Source organism: Sander lucioperca, chromosome 22 (assembly GCF_008315115.2).
Source record: "Sander lucioperca isolate FBNREF2018 chromosome 22, SLUC_FBN_1.2, whole genome shotgun sequence".
NCBI lineage: Eukaryota > Metazoa > Chordata > Actinopteri > Perciformes > Percidae > Sander > Sander lucioperca.
The window spans coordinates 15,864,047-15,883,612 of record NC_050194.1 but is presented as its reverse complement, the minus strand read 5'-3'; the positions used below and the strand labels follow the sequence as shown (position 1 = coordinate 15,883,612).

Below are 19,566 nucleotides of genomic sequence, written 5' to 3'. Positions count from 1 at the left end.
CTAAAAAGACCCCTAGTATCTTTATTTTCTTTATTTGTTATGTTTTGTTGTATATAGCCTATTGTTTCTACCGCAAAGCTGTCATCACTTTTTTCTTTTGTGCCTTTAGGCCTTTAGGCACAAAAAAAAAAAACAACTTCAGGAAAACTTTCCATGGGAACCAAAAACTAACCAAAAAACTAACCTTCAGGGAACGTTCCCGCAACCAAAAACGAACGTTCCCAGAACGTTCTGGGAACCAAAATTGTTACCTGGGGATTGTTGGTAACACTATTGTACAATAAAGAACACAAAAATAAAGCTGGCATCCTTAATGTTGCACTGCAGCCATCTTCTGGAGTTAGTTAACTAGAGTGTCCAGTATATCTCTCATCAGTGCCTTGTCCCACTTTCACCACAATCCAGTATGTTTCTTTTTACTCCTGCTCCTGCTATCCCAAATCGTTTAATTTCTTCCAACATGTGCTGTCTCTCTGATACATATTTTCTTTTTCCTTCAATATTATGATATATATATATATATATATATATATATATATATATATATATATATAATATATTAAATTAAAAAATATATATATTCTTAAAGCTGCACTTTCATATGGCTCGTTGTAGTTTTGCTTATTTAAAGCTAATGTACTTGCACTTACTGATTGTTGTCTGGAGTTTGCACCTTCAAGGTGAAAGCACTTAGTCGCTTTGGATAAAAGCGTCAGCTAAATGACATGTCATGTCATGTCATGTCATGTAATGATATTTGGTTGATGAACAATTAAATTAACATGGTCGACCGTCAGCACCAACTTTCTATGTTGTCACTATATCTGGATGTATTTTCCACAATATTCCTTTCAATCCATTATCTTGTGTGAAGTGAAACCTGGTATATAAAAAGCTCATTCCAAACTACCTGTGTAATCTTTTCTATATATTTTTTAAACTGTCCACAGGTCCACAGTCTGGTTCTTCTGAAGAGGTTTTCCCTCGTGACTTTTACACTTTTAATGCGACGTCACATCCGCCGTAAACAACAATACGGAAGTGGAAACAGAAGTCCCGAGGTGCAAGCAAAATGCAACAGTCACGCTAAATAAGTGATTTCTAATTTTCTACGCGCGCCAGTCAGGATTATTATGCAATAGCTTTCATTTTTCACAAGCGACAGTGAGTCCTTCTTATGTTTATACGTTACACCGTCGACGTATGCTAGCTGCAAAGCTAATGTCAGGTAGCCACTTACTTAGCTACTCACAGTGTGTTTTTATTGCTTTACATGTCTTCTTGTAGCTAGCGATGGAGGGCTCCAAGTCGTCGAGCACAACCATGCAGGTCAGCTTCGTGTGTCAGCGGTGCTGTCAGCCGCTCAAACTAGACACATCCTTCAATGTGCTCGATCGGGTCACAATCCAGGAACTTATTGGTACGTGTAGCCATAAGAATCACACATCGGTGCTGTAGAATGTACGTAACGTTAGTGGCGTTTAAACTGCTCCATCTGCCATGTATCCCTCTCTCCTCCACAGCTCCGTTGGTCACAGTGACCCCCAGCAAACAGGCTGACAGCACTGAGGGGGAGACAGCACCAGCGGTAGGTAACAACAGAAACGCACACACATGTACTTTTGTACCTCACCTGTACAGGAAACTGATGTGATGGGATAACACTACTAGCCTTTTGATTCTGTTTTGAAAAACCCAATGTACAAACGTAATCTGCAATACTTTTAGAAGACATAACTAAAGCAATTTATTATTCCAGTTAGGAGAAAATATTTTGATAGCAAGCATGTTTGAGCTTCACAATTACATTTTCCTTCCAGGAGACCTTTGCAGAAAACAAGCCAGATGGAGTGTCAAGAAAATATATCCCTCCTGCACGGTGAGCGCTCAAGTCTTTTCATTCAGGAAATGGAACCTAATACTAATTACAATTTAGCATATCCTACAAAGTTGACTGAAACGCTTAATCCTACCCCACAGGATGATGTCCACAGAGAGCGCCAACAGCTTCACACTGATTGGAGAAGCATCGGACGGTGGCACCATGGAAAATCTTAGTCGTAGGCTAAAGGTAGTGCACTTTCACACAGAGAAAAAACTAATTATGTCAGTTTACTCTGATCATGCTATTTTTTAATTCATGGTTGTCTCTGATCCTGTCCCACCCAGGTGACCAGTGACCTTTTTGACATCATGTCAGGCCAGACAGATGTGGACCACCCACTGTGTGAGGAATGTACTGACACCCTGCTGGATCACCTGGACACGCAGCTCAACATCACAGAGAACGAATGCCAGAATTACAAGTGAGCTGGTGCACAACAAAGAGCCCCTTCATTCCAAATGTCTGCTTACGAGCAGTATGTGTGTGTATTATGTAATAATAACTCACTGTATGTGAACGTATTTCAGGCAGTGCCTGGAGCTGCTGTCACACCTGCAGGTGGAGGGAGAGGACACCTTGCTGGCAGAGCTGCATCACCTGAAGGAGGAGGAGGAGGCTCTGGTCCAGGAGCTGGAGGCAGTAGAGGAGCAGAGGGCTGCTGTGGCCCAGGAACTGACCCAGAGCAGGATCCACTCTCAGCAGCTGGACACAGAGGAGCTACAGTGAGTAACCCAAGGGTGGTGTAAACATGCGACTATGGGTGCTATATGCTAAATGAGACCACAGCTAACAGCTCTGTCTCTTTCCACTGCTTTGTGCTAAAAGGTACCAGAAGGAGTACAGCGAGTTTAAACGGCAACAGCTGGAGCTGGATGATGAGCTGAAGAGTGTTGACAACCAGATGCGTTACTGCCAGATTCAGCTAGATCGCCTGAAAAAGACCAACGTCTTCAATGCCACATTTCACATCTGGTACTAAGCACACACACAAATGTTGTGTATGCTTAGAGTAAATCCTTTGTTTTTCTGTCCAGTCAATCATGACTTAGCAAATATTTAATATAGGCCTCTGGGACAAAAACGAATCGATACCCGTTGACTGAGAATCTGAATAGTTTGTTTCTGTTCTCGTCCAGGCACAGCGGGCAGTTTGGTACCATCAACAACTTCCGCCTGGGTCGACTCCCCAGTGTCCCAGTGGAGTGGAATGAGATCAACGCAGCCTGGGGGCAGACGGTGCTGCTGCTGCATGCTTTAGCCAACAAAATGGGGCTGCACTTTCAGAGGTACGCATTGTTGTTTGTTTTATTTTACCTCAGTTACAAAACAAATTCTGCACTGTCATCGTCAAATTAAGCTCATACAACACTTTTCTCTTCAGATATCGTCTTGTCCCATACGGAAACCACTCATACTTAGAGTCACTGACAGACAAGTCCAAGGTAATACATACAATATGTACAAGCCCAGCTCTCCCATCATTATTTAAACACTCCTCCAGGTTCCAATCCCACTCTCTCTTTCTGTCTTGTATTTGTCCAGGAACTTCCTCTGTACTGCTCAGGTGGCCTGAGGTTCTTCTGGGACAATAAATTCGACCATGCCATGGTGGCCTTTCTGGACTGTGTTCAGCAATTCAAAGAGGAGGTGGAGAAAGGAGACACTGGCTTCTGCCTTCCATACAGGTTAGATACCTGCAGACCAGCACAATGTGTGCTCATTAACTAGGGCATCATTGCAGCCATTTAAGATGAAGCTGTACAGTAAATATTCATGAAGTTTGAAAGCAAATTCTAAACCATTTCCTTGATTTATTCTAGAGAAGCTGGATAATTGTCTGCTTTGATTATGCCGTTCAGGCAAATAAGAGACATTTGGGAAAGCTTTGGCTTTATAACCCTTTGCATTATTAAAGCGTGGCCTTCAGTATAGCATTTACTAATGCACTTACTTATGTAACTAGGCTTATAAAGCTCACAGTCGCCTCTGACAGCCTAACCTCACTCTTTACTGAGTCCAATTAAGAAATCTACACCACACTTACGGTACTGGTGCTTTCCCCTTATACAGGCCTAAACCATTGTGAAATATCACACCATCAAATCCATTCTTTAAAAGGCTAACAGGCGGAACAACAGAGAGACTATACTGGTGATCATGGTGGCATGAAACCTTCAGAAACATCAAAAATCTGTAAAACTGAAAAAAACTTATATTTTTGCATGGCACAATTATATTATGTTAATTTAGCTATGCAGATACACTCTATGGCCTTTGGTTAAACCATGTAATACAGTAGTTATTATTCCTTGTCTTAGGATGGATGTGGAGAAGGGCAAGATCGAGGACACGGGTGGCAGCGGCGGCTCCTACTCCATCAAAACGCAATTCAACTCTGAGGAGCAGTGGACCAAGGCGCTCAAATTTATGCTCACCAACCTAAAGTGGGGACTTGCCTGGGTCACCTCACAGTTTTACAACAGATAAACTTGATGGACAATGCCTTGTGCTATTGCATATTCATTTTCCTCCGATTAATGGATTTTCTGTAAATCTTACTTGGCCAAAGTAAAAAAGAAAAAAGGTTTTCAGTGCAAAAGAAGCATGGATCAATGTTCTAGATCTTCAGCCCAGATTGTCTATGTTTTTACATGTTACACAAAGAGGGGATACTTTGTATCTATTTTGCTGGAAAGTAGAGTTTATAAATTGCAGGCCTACTGTGGAAGCAATAAAGACAGGCACAGGTTTTAGTCACGTCCCTCAAAGCAAGCAGGATAAGATTACATGTGCGTCTCTGTTTATTTTTATCATCTGCTTCACTAATTAACATCTGGCTTTTTTTGAGGAGCTGATGTTGCATTAAGACAATTTCCCGCTTTCTCAGACTAGAATGTAATTTAAAAGATATCTTTACCAAATTCACTTCACACCTTTGAAAATCACTGTGTAACTTTCTCCACAGTAAGAAAAAAAGATTGTAAATGTCCCAATTAGATAAGCTGTAAGAGTATGATGTGATAATTGTGGTTCACGTCGGATTTTTAATAGATTAACACTGTTTGGTATTCAACAAGAGTGTCAGTATTTCATAACCTCAAATGCAGTTATCACGTTTGCTAGTTTCATACATACGTTGCATGCAAACTGTTATTTAGAGGCACACTGATGCACCTTCTTTGTTTATACTCCATACACCATCAGATGGATTTGTCTGTTTTAGGTATGATGGATACTTCTAATGGTGGTATTTGAGTTAATAAAACATTTCATGCTGTGAAAAAAATGTACGGTGTGGAGTTACTTAAAAATTAAATGTATTTGGTACTTCATTAATGTAATCGCAAACATTTAAACACATTCTTGTGACTACATCATGGGATACTAATGCAAACGGCATGAATGATTAAATGAATAAATACTGGAATGGAACTCTGTAAAAAAAAAAAAAAAAAAACTTCAGTGCACCTTTAAAGTATTTTTGTGGGATTTACAATAAATGTGTAATTTCTGCACATTGATTTTCTAAAATCAAGTTAAGACACCACAGTGTTAACCAAATGTTTTTTTTAATGGTTTCATAATTATTTCTGAATCTTAACTCTCATCACAACACTCACTCATAGTCAGCCTGCCTATAAGGTTAACAAAACCATTACAGGGGGAAGATTTCATTGAAAAATATGGACTTAACTATTAAAATAATAAGCCGACTTCCAGTTATCCAGTAAAATATTTAAAATGGGTCAAAACCAGTTAATCTTTCCAGAATCATCCCTTTTCTGTGTCAAGTCATTTATGACCCTCTAATGGTGTCAACAAGGCAGACCTTAAACTTTGGTCATCAGTCATTCCTTATTACTTTTAGGAGCCCTTCCTGAAAGACTCAGGTTCAAACCTACAGGGATACAGATTTGAAACTGACCACTCTACTTCTGAAAAATATTTTGACAGATGATAGATTTCAAGCAGAATGGGATGACATTTCATTAATGCTTCTTCTAAACCTTTCAAAGTGAACAGGCAGATGATCTTTCACACATAGCGTACTTCTCAAGCCTGTCAGTTGTGCAATCTTTCGGGTGCTTTTACTATTTATCGTGTAAAAAAGCCCCTTGAAATGAGCAAACGTTTTTGTGTTAGTGCATGCATTTGAGCAAATCTTTGGACACGCACAGACTGGCCCTTCACTTTTAGCACTTGGATGATGGTGGTGGGCACACTTACTACTATATCACCACATCATCCATACTTTTGGTTCCATTCACGCTTTCAGGATCCCTACATTCCATCATGCTCTCTGCTCTTTCCCAATCAAGCGTGCAAAGGAGAAGGTTCATCAAGTGTGTAATATCTCCGCGTGGCTTTGTCCTCGCAAGGGATTTATTCCAAGTTTCTTTCAGCTTGCTTCAGTTGGAGGCACTGCTGCCGTAGCAGCTGGAGGTGGAGGGAAGAGGAGGTGCCTGAGGTGTGCTGCTGGCCAGAGCCTTTCGATTATGGGGCATTAGGAAGGGGTCGCTGGCCAACTGCAGCACATCCACACGGTCCTCCTTGTGATAAGCCAGGCAACGTCGAATAAAGGACTATGAATGGAAAGGGGGGGAAAAACGACTTATTTCTGGACCAACTTCCACTTTTTCCTTCTTGGGCTACTTTCAGTTTGAGAAGGAATTATATCACATTTAGGAGTAGAGTAGTAGAGTAAAAATGTAATTTCATGGGGCATTTAAAACTTAGTAAGAAACATAAGTGTTACTGTATACATGTGCAGTGAGTGTTTAGCTGTTTAAGATAAATTAGTACCACACCTTTGCTTCTGCAGTAACCACAGGTTTTGGGGGAAACTGCACCTCAGTGGCTTTTAATATGGTGTTTTCTTGAAGGATATCCTGCTGCGACTGGTTGTGACCAAACGGCTGAAAAAGACAAAATGGTGGCTTACTTTCATTTTTCATACTGATATTTAAAAATCTGACAACAAAACCCCTGTTAAAGAATGCAGGTTAGTGGTTACCTTGCGTCCATATAAGCTCTGGTAGAAGATGACCCCTACTGACCAAACATCTACCTTGTTGGATATTTTGGGGGGCTCCTTGCCCACCACAAAGCACTCAGGAGGCAGGTACCTGTGAGTCAAAGGATTACAACATGATATTGAAAAGGGTTTTTCTCTATATGTTATCTCTGCACAATTTTCTGAACAAAAAGGGGATGTGAATTCAATTAGCAACATTTCACTCAAAAGACTACGCCTCTGCTACAAACTCTCGAAGCCATATTTGTTGCTTGGTTACTAAATGCAGTGAAGTGTGTCTCTGTCTACCAGTAGGTCCCTGCTCCTTGTGAGGTCAGCTCCATGCCATCTGCAGAGTTGAAGCTGTCATCATCCATGATCTTAGACAGGCCAAAGTCAGTGATCTTAATCTCTCCACAAGCTGTGCCATTAACCAACAGGATGTTTCCTAAGACCAGAACAGTCAAAATAAAATTACAAACATAGGACTGTGAACAGCTACAGGAGGTTACCTCTCCTTAAAGATAACATGAAGAACTGTTCAGACAAATTCAGTTTTGATTGTAATATGGAGAGTAGTGCTGTTTTTCACTATTCTGTAACTGAAGGGATAACAAAATGGCAATTTTAAATTGTGAGAATACCGGGCTTGAGGTCGTAGTGGATGATGGGTGGGCGAATCTGGTTGAGGTACTTGAGGGCGTTGACGATCTGCATGACGATAGAGCGGCCCTCCTTCTCGGTCATCAGCTTATTCTGCTTCAAGTAGAAGTCCAGATCGTTGCCTTCACAGTACTCCAGCACTGTGCAGAATCTGCCAGAGGCAATCCAACAGATTATTTGGGAAGTTTTCATCACCTATTAAAGGTGCTGTAGGTAGGATTGCGAAGATTCAGGACTTAGCCAAAAAATTTGAACATCAACAACTTCTCAGTCCCTCCCCCCTTTCTGCTAAGGCCCAAAACGGTCTCCTAAGCCCCTCCCCCCACAAGGGAGAATGAATGTGTGTGCATGAGCAGTGATTGACACCCAGTTAGACACCCTCCCCGGCCCTAACATTATCATTTAGTTGGAGTCATGTTTCAGGCCACCTGGTAAAAGTAAGACCTATATTCACTCTCTTTTAACACCGCTTTTGGTCTCAACTCCTGAAGTAGATATTATACTCTTTAGCTGCTAAATGCTCCACTATGTTCATCAGCTAGTCACTAACCTTTTCTGTCTGGCATTTGGTGCTGAGCAGCAGGAAGTGTACAGCGGGTTGTTAGAGCTATGAGAGCGGTGAGAGTGAACCAAAACGCTAAGATTGTGGGCAGGAAATCCAAACAATGAGCTGAAACTTGCTATGAATCTCTGTAAAGCCAAGGGGAGCTGCAGATTCGGGTGATAATTCTCTGTAGGTTCATCACTACGGACAAACCCTTTCACATTGTCTTCACATTTATCATTTGACACATTGTTATTCTAAAAATATAGATTATAACTGCTTAAAAGAGTTATCCAGCTTTTTAGCACTATATGATGTTTAGCACTTAAATGTGGCACATACACATATTAGATTTACTGTATTTAGAATTCCACTTACGAGTCTGTGTCGAGTGAGAAATAGTCGTAGAGTTTGACTATTCTAGGGTGGTCAAGTTCTTTGTGGATTCTGTACTCTCTACAGGAGTGTCTGGAAAGACATTAACCATTTAGTAACGTTGTAAAAACATCACAAATAACATTCAAAGAGTTTTAAGCTAGAAGGTCACCATGTCAAATTTTATTAAAGATCAAAATGTTTCCAAGGATGCAAAGAAAGAAGAGCAGGCACCGTGAACAGAGGTTCCGACTTACTTGTGGTAGTTTTGCTTTTTCTCCTCCCTCCAGTTCTTGTTGAGTTGATGGATTTTAATGGCCACATACCTTTGCTCTGTCAAATCAAAAGCCTGCAGTGTAGAAAAAGCCATTACATATCAACGCACACAAAGTCAGAGTAGCCTACTTAAACCAGAAAGTTACACTTAATGGTGTATAATAGAACAGAAGTATTGCCAAGTCTCACTACCATACCACCCTGACCATATGTTATTCAAAAAGACCCAGCATAAAAAATAATTATAAACTGGTACTAATAAAGAATGGAAGTCAACTAAATGGCACATGCTTACCTTGAAAACTTCACTAAAGCCACCTCTTCCAAGTAAATGTAATAGCAGATATCGGTCGTTCAGCGTGGGGTGGTCTTTAAATCTACAGAAGAAGACTTTCTTAAAACTTTTGGCTTTTTCAAAATACATTTTTAGTTAAGATCACACTACAGAACTTGTGTAAGGTACTATAAACTGAGATAATACGCACTGAGAGTTGTCCTCGTTATGGATTCTCTTCAGCTCCCGAATGTGCAGGTTTCTTACTCGCTCCAAAAGCTCCAGCTCAGCCTGGATCTCTGCTTCTTCCTGCATACAACCACACAACATCTAGTATCTTCCTCAAGCCTTCATGAACAGGAACAGGTAAGAGTAGTAATACGTCTCTAGGTTACACTGTAGTAACAGGCCCAGGAAACAAATCCCAAAACAAAAACAAAGAAAAAGCTGCTTTAAGTGGTGAACTGGTACCTTTTTTAGATGACCAATTCGAAGTTTAAAAATCTCCTCTTGCTCATGATATTCTGCCATTGACAAACTGTGTGGGATAAAGAGGCAACAGTTTGAAATTTATTACATTATAACCAGGTCAAGCTTGTGAGGGAAACAAACTTAATAAGCTACACACTTTTCTTCAGGTATAATGAAAAAGTAAAAAACAAAGACACAAAGCCTCCTTATTAAGGGTTATAACAGATCGGTTCAAGTCTGACTCAATGTTCTTATAAGTTGTCCTAACAAAAAGAAAAAAAGGTTTTAGATTTTGTGTCAGTTTCTAAAGTTAGGATAAAGCTCCAAGTTTCACTATGTAAATACTACTGCCTTATTGTGTACTCTGGGCTGGTCCATGTAAAACATCTACTGTGTAAGTAATTTAGCTATTGTTCATAATCTTACGCTTCACTCTCCTGGCCGTTGCTCCTGCTCTTTCGTTTGTTCTGTTCGAGGCTGGGTGGAGGTGTCTGGGCCATGGAGGGAGGCTTCCTCTTTCCCAGCAGCTTCCTCTGCCTCTCAATGTCCTCCCGCTGTGAGTTGACTCGCTCTTGCTGCCTAGAACATGTAAGAACAATCTAGTGTGAACATAACCTGTAAGCAGATTGGACAAAATGCAAATGTATGTTTGTGCCTATCTGCATGCTGACTTGATGAGGTTCTGGAAGGCATATCCATCGGTCCACTGCTCGGTGAAGGAGGCCCCATGCCGTACGGTGGTGAAATGGCCCAGACGCAGACGGTCCTGCATGCTCTTGTCTCTGCAAGCCATCTTCTCTTGCTTTGACTACAAAAAATGATGAATCAAAAATTGTACATGCACACTCAAAAAAACAGCTTAGCTTAGAGAATGTTAAGAACTGAATATTGCTGTTGAGTACCAACATAACCACGATGAAACACTTAACCAGTTAAAAATAAGGCTCAAGTCCTCAGATGTATAAATAATAGAAAGAAAACTATTGTTTCGGTTTTCACATTAGGCTTTACCAAGGTGACACAAGCTGTCTTTTTCAAGTAAACATATGTGTGCAAATGCACATGTAGACTCACCTTCTCTATTAGGAGCTTCTTGCTCATTGTCACGCACTTGTTAAGCCGTTCCTTGTAGCGCTCCAGCATCTTCTGCTGCTCATCCACCTGCCGCCTCAAGTCACAGTTAGCCTGCCAAAACACACATCATCACTCTGACATCTAATTCTTATTACAACAAGGATTCAAGGCTGTTTTATTCTTAAACAGACATGATGCAACAACTATCAGTGTGTCAGCTTGGTTAGCTGACATTTACACCAAATGTAATTTAAGCAACACTGGCATTTGAAAGTGAACGAGCACATCCTTTATGATGAGCTACAACCAGACTGGTGCAGGTTAATTACTGGAGTTGTTGTGACAAGTTGTAGCACATTTGTCTAGATTGTGAAGTGATTATTAAAGACTTTTTTGAATGGGCCAAATGTTTTAATTTATATCTAGACATATCCCTGACTGTGTGTGTGAAATGAATCATGGTAAGTCAACTCTATAATGTGGCTTACCCTCAGCAGGTCGTCTATCCTTCCCTCTTTTTTCTCCAGATCAGAGTTCTTGTCCTTCTCCAGTGCTGTCAGTTTCAGCAGTGTCAGTTGTGACTGAGGAAGGAGGGCAAAGACAACAACAAGCCAACAATTAACATCTCATCCCACTCAAATTAGGCAGACACCCCTTGGGCCAGTCCCTAACAAAACACACCATCACTTTAAATGTATCAAAATCAGATGTTGGTGTCTTGGATATTAGACATGAATTCAAAAATGTTGACCTTTAATTAGGCCAATGAGTGTAATTTGCAAGGATAGCTGGATGTGTGTTCCAGGTATTGTGAACTGCAGTGTGGGTGGCAGGGCCTTTCAAATTTTGACCTTTAATTCTTGCATACTCATCTTGGTCAACAAGTGTCATTTTTTTAAATGGCAAGTGTGAAGTTGTACAAGTTTAGTCAAACTTTGTGAAACAAAACCACTTCAAAAACATGGACAAAATCAGCGGTTCTTATAAGAACTAAATGTAAATGCTGAGCCAGATGTAAAGCGTGCTTTAATTCGAAACCATACCAAGGTGCTTCTACAATGTGACTGAGAATATAATGAAGAACAAGCAGAAAGGTTGGTGTTAAGTGGAGATCCAGGTCAGTTAGTCAGTTACCTGGATGGCTTTGTGTGAGCAGGAGTGTGTGGGGGCTGTCTTCACAGAGCTGCAAGATGAAGAGTCTGTGAGGGCTGAGCCTATGGACGAAGGACTGCCTTGCTGAAGCGAAATTATAGAGAGACATAATAAGAGAAAAGACATAGGGGTAAAATATAACAATTATGTAATAAAGACAGCATAGGGAGATTATCAAATAGCCGAAAAGAATAAAAAGAAAAGATGCAAATACTGTAGTTATGTAGTTATAAGGGGGAGAACAAAGACTAAGGTATTGATGCTAAATTGTCTATTCCAATACATTTGAAATAGATAGGAAAAAATACTGGTTCACTTCTATTATTCTTATTGTTCTATTCTCAAAATATACTTGGTATTTTTTAACGTCTATAAGTAATAAAAACTGCAAACAGTAGTTTATATTTCCAGTAAAATGGCAGGCAACAACAAAATGTCTTGACATTGTTTGAGACCTAAGTGATAAGGAAAGAGCAGGTAATTAGAGCGTAGAGCTGCAAAGATTAATCGATTAGTTGTCAACCAATAAATTAATTGTCAACTATTTTGTTAATCGATTAATTGGTTTGAGTAATTGTTTTTTAAATTCTCTGACTCCAGCTTTATAAATGTGAATGTGTTCTAGTTTCTTCACTCCTCTGTGGCAGTAAACTGAATATTTTGTAGGTGTGGACAAAACAAGACATTTAAGGACATCATCTTGGGCTTTGGAAAACACTAATCGACATTTTTCACCATTTCTGACATTTTATAGACCAAACAACTAATCGATTAATCGAGAAAATAAATCAACAGATTAATTGACAATGAAAATAATGGTTAGTTGAAGCCATAAGAGAGTGCTGAAAAATATTTTCAATTGATATACTACTGATAAACACCTTACTACTACATACTACATCTGCATACTGAAGTCAGCTTGCTTATAAATCCATCAGAAACAAAAACCCTCGACAACACCACCAATAACTCCTTTTCAGGAACTAAATGTGTTCTATTAACCATTGTAAGGCCCTGTTCAGACACACATTAGCAGTGAATGGAAAAATACAAGCCCTGTTGCTGTATGCCATTTAGTAGGTAGTGTAGTTGTGATGAGCAAAGATGTTATCTTTACATAAGATGAATGAAAGTGTAAGGTACATAGAAATTAATTAATGAAATAAATACATGACATAGTAACTACCACTACAAATTTTAAAGCGCCGGCACTTTTACATAATGCAACCATGGTCCTCCTGTACTGCTTTCTGCCTTACATGGCAGCTCATTGTGTTAAACCTACAACCATCTACAACAACATCTGAAACCATTAAGTCCAGCACTGAAAACCTAAACCTTAGCTACAGTTTATCTAGCCAATGCTCAAGAGTTTATCCTACATTTGATCCTTCCTGTTAATAAACACACACTCAGCTGAACTACACTGTCAGACTCACTCCATGTTGTGCTTGTTTTCAACCAAAGACTGCAATAATAATCGGATGGATTTGACACTGGCTAAAGATTGAACAGCTGGTAAACCAACAGTAAACCAACTGATGAAAGAGAGCCACAGCAGAAGAGGGCTATGGAGATGGATGCTGGTGCTCACCAGAGGATTAAACAGTGAGTGCTGTGGAGAGGAGCGCACCAGCATGGGGATGCCCCGGGCCGGACTTGTGCCAGAGCCACTGCTACCAGCAAACTGGCCACAGGGCAGTTGACAGAGTGTGAAAACAGGACAGAAAGAAAGAAGACAGAGTTGTTATTTTGTAAGAATGTGATGAAGGACCATACTGGCACAGTCAGAACGTGAGGGTGAAGACATCACACTAAAGTTTGAGAGTGATTTGAAACAATGCACAGTAAAGTGGCCAGAATGCAAAATTCATTCACCAGGACTCACCTCAAAATAATCACTTATTTTGTGCCCTCTTCCTTTTCCTACAAAACAAAAAAACAGGACAGGTTAAGAAGCAAGAAAATTTAATAATGTGGTACTATAGCATATATATACAAATTAAGGAAATCTGAACATATCAGAATTTAAGGAGCCGTTTCTGTTGGAAAGTGGAATTTTGGAGCTCTGTCAGTAAGTAGGGTGGACTTACCCTGGCTGTTGCTGTCATAGATGTCTCCTTTTCTCTTCCTGCTTCTCTGGTCATTGGACTTCTTCTCTGGTGTCTGACATGAGCAGAAAAGCAGCACAACTTAGATTCAAATTGTACTTTTTTATTAAGTTTATTTATTTATTAAAATGGCAAATAAATGTAATAGACAAAATGAAGCCATGCGACTTAAAGTTATATGGGTATGCTTGCTAAAAAGAAACTTTTGACCATAATGCAACAAGATTAATAGCAGCCTCTTTTCTGTGGTCAGTATTTAGTGTATTGCCTTCAGGTGTTTATGGGGTCACTGGCACTTTTCATACATGGAACCTTTGAGTTATGTGTTAAAAGCCTGTTAACATATTCAAGATGTTTCACAGCTTTTTTCCAAATGTATGCCTCACCCTCCTCCTGTGTCCACAGGTAAGTAGGAACAGAAAATGCATGAACAGATGAATCACACACACTCACTGTACCCAAATGTTAGAATCCAAAACTGTATACAAAATACTTGACCACTTGTCCAAATCACAAACAACACTTACAACAACTACAGGTACCACTGGAAGTCAGGAAGTGCATGCAACGTCAAATGGCCTGCAGATGAAGGCACAGCCACTTGTCATTTTGATTAATTCTTTCCCCAACCAACCTCCAGTTCCTTGTCACTGAGTGATCCCGCACTGCACAGAGACTGGTTGGATGATTCACTGTTGCCTGAACTCTGGAAAACAGAACACACACACATTAGACCTGATTGATTAGTCACGTGCTAATCTGTCAAGTGGATCCTTGTGAGCAGGACTGGAAATTAGACAGATAAGATATTCTCATGATATATTCTAGTACAAATGCCATATTCTGTTCAATACTAAAATGTGGACAGTGTAGTCATATACACCATACACCAAACATTCATGTAAGTTAAGTAACAAATCAGTGCAGGTTTCCACACATCTTGCCTATCTGACAAATTATACAAACTGGCATTCAACTTTAATATAATCATCTTTATGGCAGTGTTTACAATTGTGATACTTCAGATTTAAGCCCCTGATGTGTGTACATTTTTCCCACTTCTTGTATCTTATTTTTGTAAGAATTTTAGCACATGTATCTAATTGTTATAGCTCCAAAATGACTGTCACTAAGCTAATGTGCTAAGCTAGGACACTAAAATGGGCATATAATATACATCCCCATTAATCTGCAAATCACACTTGGTAGAATCAGTTGGCGTCATGCATACCATTGATGGCCAGCTTCACAGCCTGAAGAGACTAAGATGAAACAGCAGGCTAATTGGTGCAGGAGGCTAATGCTTTTAAGGCCAGCTGTCATTCTGCTGCTCAAGGTAATTTTTTTTCTCTTAACATGTACACAACACATGTTCATTGTAATGTCGTAAACATTTACTGTAGTCAGCATACTCACACCCTTATATCATTCACAGTCTAATACCGCAGTGAGCAGGCCTAACATTTTATTTCTGAGCACACTATAGGCCGGAGCAGGAATGATCGCGATTGCTTTCTCAGGGGTTGCCATTTTGTCAAATGCACACCCACACACAGTAATACACAGTTCCACAGCAGGGTTGCAGCATAGCGCGCGGCCTATGCTGTGAACTTCAGGCTCCACCGAAACAAAGAGCTGCTGGCCAGCTCCCATGTCAGCCAAGACAGAGCTTGTCTTGTTTTAGCTTTCGCTCAGGGAGACAGGATCATTCCACTGAGGGAAACTCCTGAACACAGAGCATCAGTCAATGCTGGAAATAGAGAACACTTCCAAGCTTTCCTAAACTGAAGGACTAACGCAAGAGAGCTGACTGCTCATGTTTGCATTCACACACAAACGAAAAATTAAATTAAAATTTTCAACAAAAAAATACATTCAAGTCAACTCTTAAAATAATATCTGCACAAACAATCCGTACTTACAACAGCTGATCATTTTGAGCATCAAAACAACTATATGCTATTAAGAGATGCCAACCTTGGCCACACCAACTCCAGTGAAGCGAGCCTCAAGCAGTTCCTGCCTGCGTGGGTCCAGGCTTATAGCCTGGCTGTGAAGTCCTTCCATCATGCCTAGGAAGATAGACACAAATGGTGAATTAAATTGTAACTTATGTGGAAAAGCCCTGTGGGGTTATTGTCACACAAGAAAAGACCGGCGCACATGAGCAGACAGAGAGCAGCTCATTTGCTACCAATATACCATTCATATCAATTGTCTTTCTGATTGGGGCAGGTGACCTAAGAATCCTGTGGTCTGACCAGCAAAATGTAACACCTTTCAACCTGGCTGCCTGGGAGTCTGGGCATATGTTGGATCAGTATTTTCAACAGCCCACTGTCCAAAGTGTACCAGTGCTAAAAAAAACTGATACAAAGCAAACAGTTTGCTCTCTCACTGCCCTTTACTAAGAAATCAAAATCGCAACTTCATTGTGTGGAGGAAAACTAATGAAAAAGTTTTTTTTAATCTTTCATTGAAGAATTCCTATGCACTGCCTCTTGAAATAACAACAGTTGACAGGCAACCCAGCTAAATTTCGAAACTTTATTTGCTTATATATATATATATATATATATATATATATATATATATATATATATATATATATATATGCTTATCCAATTGGACCAGCAGTACACAATTACAAAAAGATAGTGACTGATTTAGATGAAGTTATTTATCTTCAACACCTTACGTTTTATTTATTTGCAATACTATCTACGCAAATTATATTTTATATATTACTTCATTTAAATGTATATGTTTATATTTTAGCCCTATATCTTAACTTTTGTCTCAGATTTAGCTTTTATTTGTGCAAAAATTATAAACAAAATTATAAAACACATACAAACAGAACAGCATTACATAACATTCATACACTAAATACACAGATACAGACAGCTTGCTCACCCTCTCTAACCCACACCCCCAATGATGTTAGAGGTGTCTGAGGCCTAAGACTTTCATTGCCACTTTCATTCTTCTACTTCTGTTATTGATTTGCACATGACTAATAAAGTACCTTGAACCTTTAACCACCTTATGCCTTCATCTTCAACCTCATTTACAACCGGACTATCGGTCAATATCCCTAATTATACATTCAATAGTCTTTCTGCTTATTTATGCTTATTTATTTAGTGTTATAATCCTATTGTCATTGTATTATAATGTATCTGGCTGCTATGGCTAAAGTAATCTATATGTCTATATCTATTTATCTAGGAACCCTGACAGTAACACTTTATAATAACCATCGTTATATTTAATGAAACCTAAGTTAATAGTTATTTTACTGTTAACAAACAATGTTTACTAATTTTAAGTAATGCTATAACTTATGTTTTAAACAGTTTATTGTTGCACACATCATAACTTTTTATATATTATATCTAGTATTTTAATGATTACTAAATGATTTGTAAACCTTTAAATAATCGTTTGCAAACCATCATTAACTATTATTCAGATGGCTATTTTAAAGTTGTAACTGATGATTGTACCTTGTAATGGATAATACATACTTTGTAAAGCATCTATAAACATTGTTAGATAGATATCAGTGCACAAATAATCAAATAATCATCTCTTTTATAGATCACCAAAAAAATGTATTGGGCCAAATTAATGTCAGTAAATGCTTTATAAACCACTTATTAGTTATTAATTAAGTATTAGTTGCAACTTTATAATAGCCATCCAAATAATGTTTATTATGCTTACAAAAGACTAACTATTAACTATATATCTAAATTTATAAACTAATTATTTTATATTGCACTACACTAATGATAAAATAACATTATAACATTACTAATAATTAGTAACCATTATACATCATCATTTCATTGTTTTTTAACAGTAATATAACTATTAACTCAAGTTTAATTAACTATCAATTTACCATTTATTAATGATAGGTATTATAAAGTGTTAGCACTTTTGAACTCCTTCCTGACAGGGTATCGATCAACTAGCTATGGATTCATCTGAGGGCACATGAGCGACGTTAAATTCATGGTGATGACAGTGACTCCAAAACAAAAACAACAACCAAATAAAAATAGACATTACAGTTTTGCCCAGGCAGCCAACGTTAGCTAGTAAATTTTGCCCACAATGCTGCAGCGAACATTAGAGACAATATGTAGCTTCATATCAACTTCCATGACAAAGCCTTAACTTAATTTTAGTTTACCGATGTTTCATCTAAAATGACGTCATGACAGGTGATGAAAAAATCCGTTAATGATACTGTTACTGACTAGCTAGCTAACTAACCTAGCTTGTTAACATTGGCAAATGCTATTATGCTTATCAAAATCTTGCGATTTTTTAAGAAAGAAAAGCAATACGCCGCCATGCACTGTCAATGTATTATGAACCAATTAACAGTAAAAGTTTGATTAATATTAATAGCAGCTGTTACGGCTTAATTTACTAAATGACAGCTAGCTAGCTAAGGCTACGTGGTAGGTTACCTAAACTAGCAAGCTAGCATTAGCTGCAATAGAAGTCTCACCTGGAGAACCTCTCGCAGTCACTCAGTCCTAGAGAGGATGTTGTCCGTCCATCCGGTGACAGCAGACTCCTTAACAACTCCCACACACCTAAGTTGTCTGAATTAAGTTATCCATTTAGTCCAAGTTATTTCCAATTCAGGGAAGACATTTGTTAGCTTAGCTAATGCTAGCTAAGGAGAGCAGTGTTGCTGGATCCTGCCGGTGTCATCCGGACAGGAGGCCCTGATCCTCGGGGTTTCCTCGTCAGTCTTGGTGCCCTTGCACGGGCAAACCTGGAGCTGTCAACGCTCTGAAGCCTCTTTGCAAGTTTTTCACATTTCTGCTTCACTCGGTCCTTCTATTGTCATTATCGAGCTATGTAACGTTTACACCGGAAAAAGTTCCGCCACCTTGTTAGAGTCCATTCTTTAACTGTTAACGTTAATTAAAGATCATTTCATTGCCCCCTGTAGCAACACCGCACAGGGCTCCAGGGAGAGCTTTTGGTGATGCTTCCCATGCGCTTGTTTAATAGATAATGAAGCTGCTGGTCAGAACCACCCGAAAACATACATGCTAGGCAAGGCTGGTACTCCAACGGGCAACTGTCCGGGGCCTCAGATCTCCAGGGCCCCCCAAAAGTCCCTGTTTCATTGTGTGGTAGTTTGACCAATTTCAAGTTTGTTCGGAAACTTTCACAACTAATAGGGTACAACTAATCAATAGGTCCTGCATTATTAATTATTAGTAATTCTGTTGCCCTGTCTTGCAGCCTAGAAGAAGATTGCTTTATTATTGTAGTTTTAGTTTTGCAATTTCCCATTTGGATGAATAAAGTACTTCATCTATCTTATATTGTGATGTACCTAAATGGTGCATATTCTTAAATAAAGTTGTATGTTTTATCCAGGTAGCTGAATATTGTCTGTTCTCTGGGTCTTTGAGCAATATTTTAAGGAGCTGTTTAAGTGTGCTGTGTGCCCTGTTAACTTGGTGGCAATGTGTGTACAGCTACAAGAGTTTTGTTTGTCAATTAAGTCAGGCCATACAGTTTAGCGCTAACACTTTATAATAACAAACAATACAAACACAAATCATGATTTCTGTATCAATGCATTAAGCATCACTAATGCAGAATTTGTGATTAAATGCATGAATGAATGCAGTATTAATTCAAGCATTAAACCGTCATTAATCATTAGTTCTGAATTACTTATTA

At 39.1% G+C, this 19,566-nt stretch overlaps 2 protein-coding genes across 8 annotated transcripts; one reads left to right on the top strand and one right to left on the bottom strand.

The window, feature by feature from the left end:
• The first annotated feature begins 1,003 nt into the window (after positions 1-1,003).
• becn1 (beclin 1, autophagy related) lies at positions 1,004-4,741 on the top strand. 4 transcript variants are annotated; one of them, XM_031314924.2, is made up of 12 exons: positions 1,004-1,164; positions 1,288-1,420; positions 1,524-1,588; positions 1,821-1,879; positions 1,981-2,071; positions 2,170-2,306; positions 2,413-2,607; positions 2,711-2,857; positions 3,022-3,171; positions 3,267-3,327; positions 3,428-3,570; positions 4,204-4,741. In XM_031314924.2, the coding sequence occupies exons 2-12, from the start codon at positions 1,294-1,296 to the stop codon at positions 4,370-4,372; spliced, it is 1,344 nt and encodes a 447-aa protein (XP_031170784.1). In that variant the 5' UTR covers positions 1,004-1,164; positions 1,288-1,293; the 3' UTR covers positions 4,373-4,741. The 4 variants fall into 4 exon arrangements, with proteins under 4 accessions (XP_031170784.1, XP_035853374.1, XP_031170785.1 ...); XM_035997481.1 differs by having other exon boundaries at positions 1,013-1,167; positions 1,279-1,420; XM_031314925.2 differs by having other exon boundaries at positions 1,015-1,121.
• Positions 4,742-5,435: 694 nt separating this feature from the next.
• LOC116061045 (serine/threonine-protein kinase tousled-like 2) lies at positions 5,436-18,968 on the bottom strand. 4 transcript variants are annotated; one of them, XM_031314921.2, is made up of 21 exons: positions 18,393-18,968; positions 15,817-15,917; positions 14,474-14,545; positions 13,822-13,894; positions 13,617-13,654; positions 13,323-13,415; positions 11,711-11,812; positions 11,065-11,157; positions 10,577-10,687; positions 10,174-10,310; positions 9,929-10,081; positions 9,503-9,569; positions 9,243-9,340; positions 9,053-9,134; positions 8,739-8,830; positions 8,485-8,574; positions 7,544-7,713; positions 7,209-7,347; positions 6,900-7,011; positions 6,694-6,801; positions 5,436-6,468 (listed from the first exon to the last, which is right to left on the bottom strand). In XM_031314921.2, exons 2-21 carry the CDS (start codon positions 15,907-15,909, stop codon positions 6,295-6,297), a joined length of 2,097 nt encoding a protein of 698 aa, XP_031170781.1. In that variant the 5' UTR covers positions 15,910-15,917; positions 18,393-18,968; the 3' UTR covers positions 5,436-6,294. The 4 variants fall into 4 exon arrangements, with proteins under 4 accessions (XP_031170781.1, XP_031170780.1, XP_031170782.1 ...); XM_031314920.2 differs by having other exon boundaries at positions 15,817-15,911; positions 18,368-18,967; XM_031314922.2 differs by lacking the exon at positions 13,323-13,415 and having other exon boundaries at positions 15,817-15,911; positions 18,368-18,966.
• Positions 18,969-19,566: the final 598 nt, after the last annotated feature.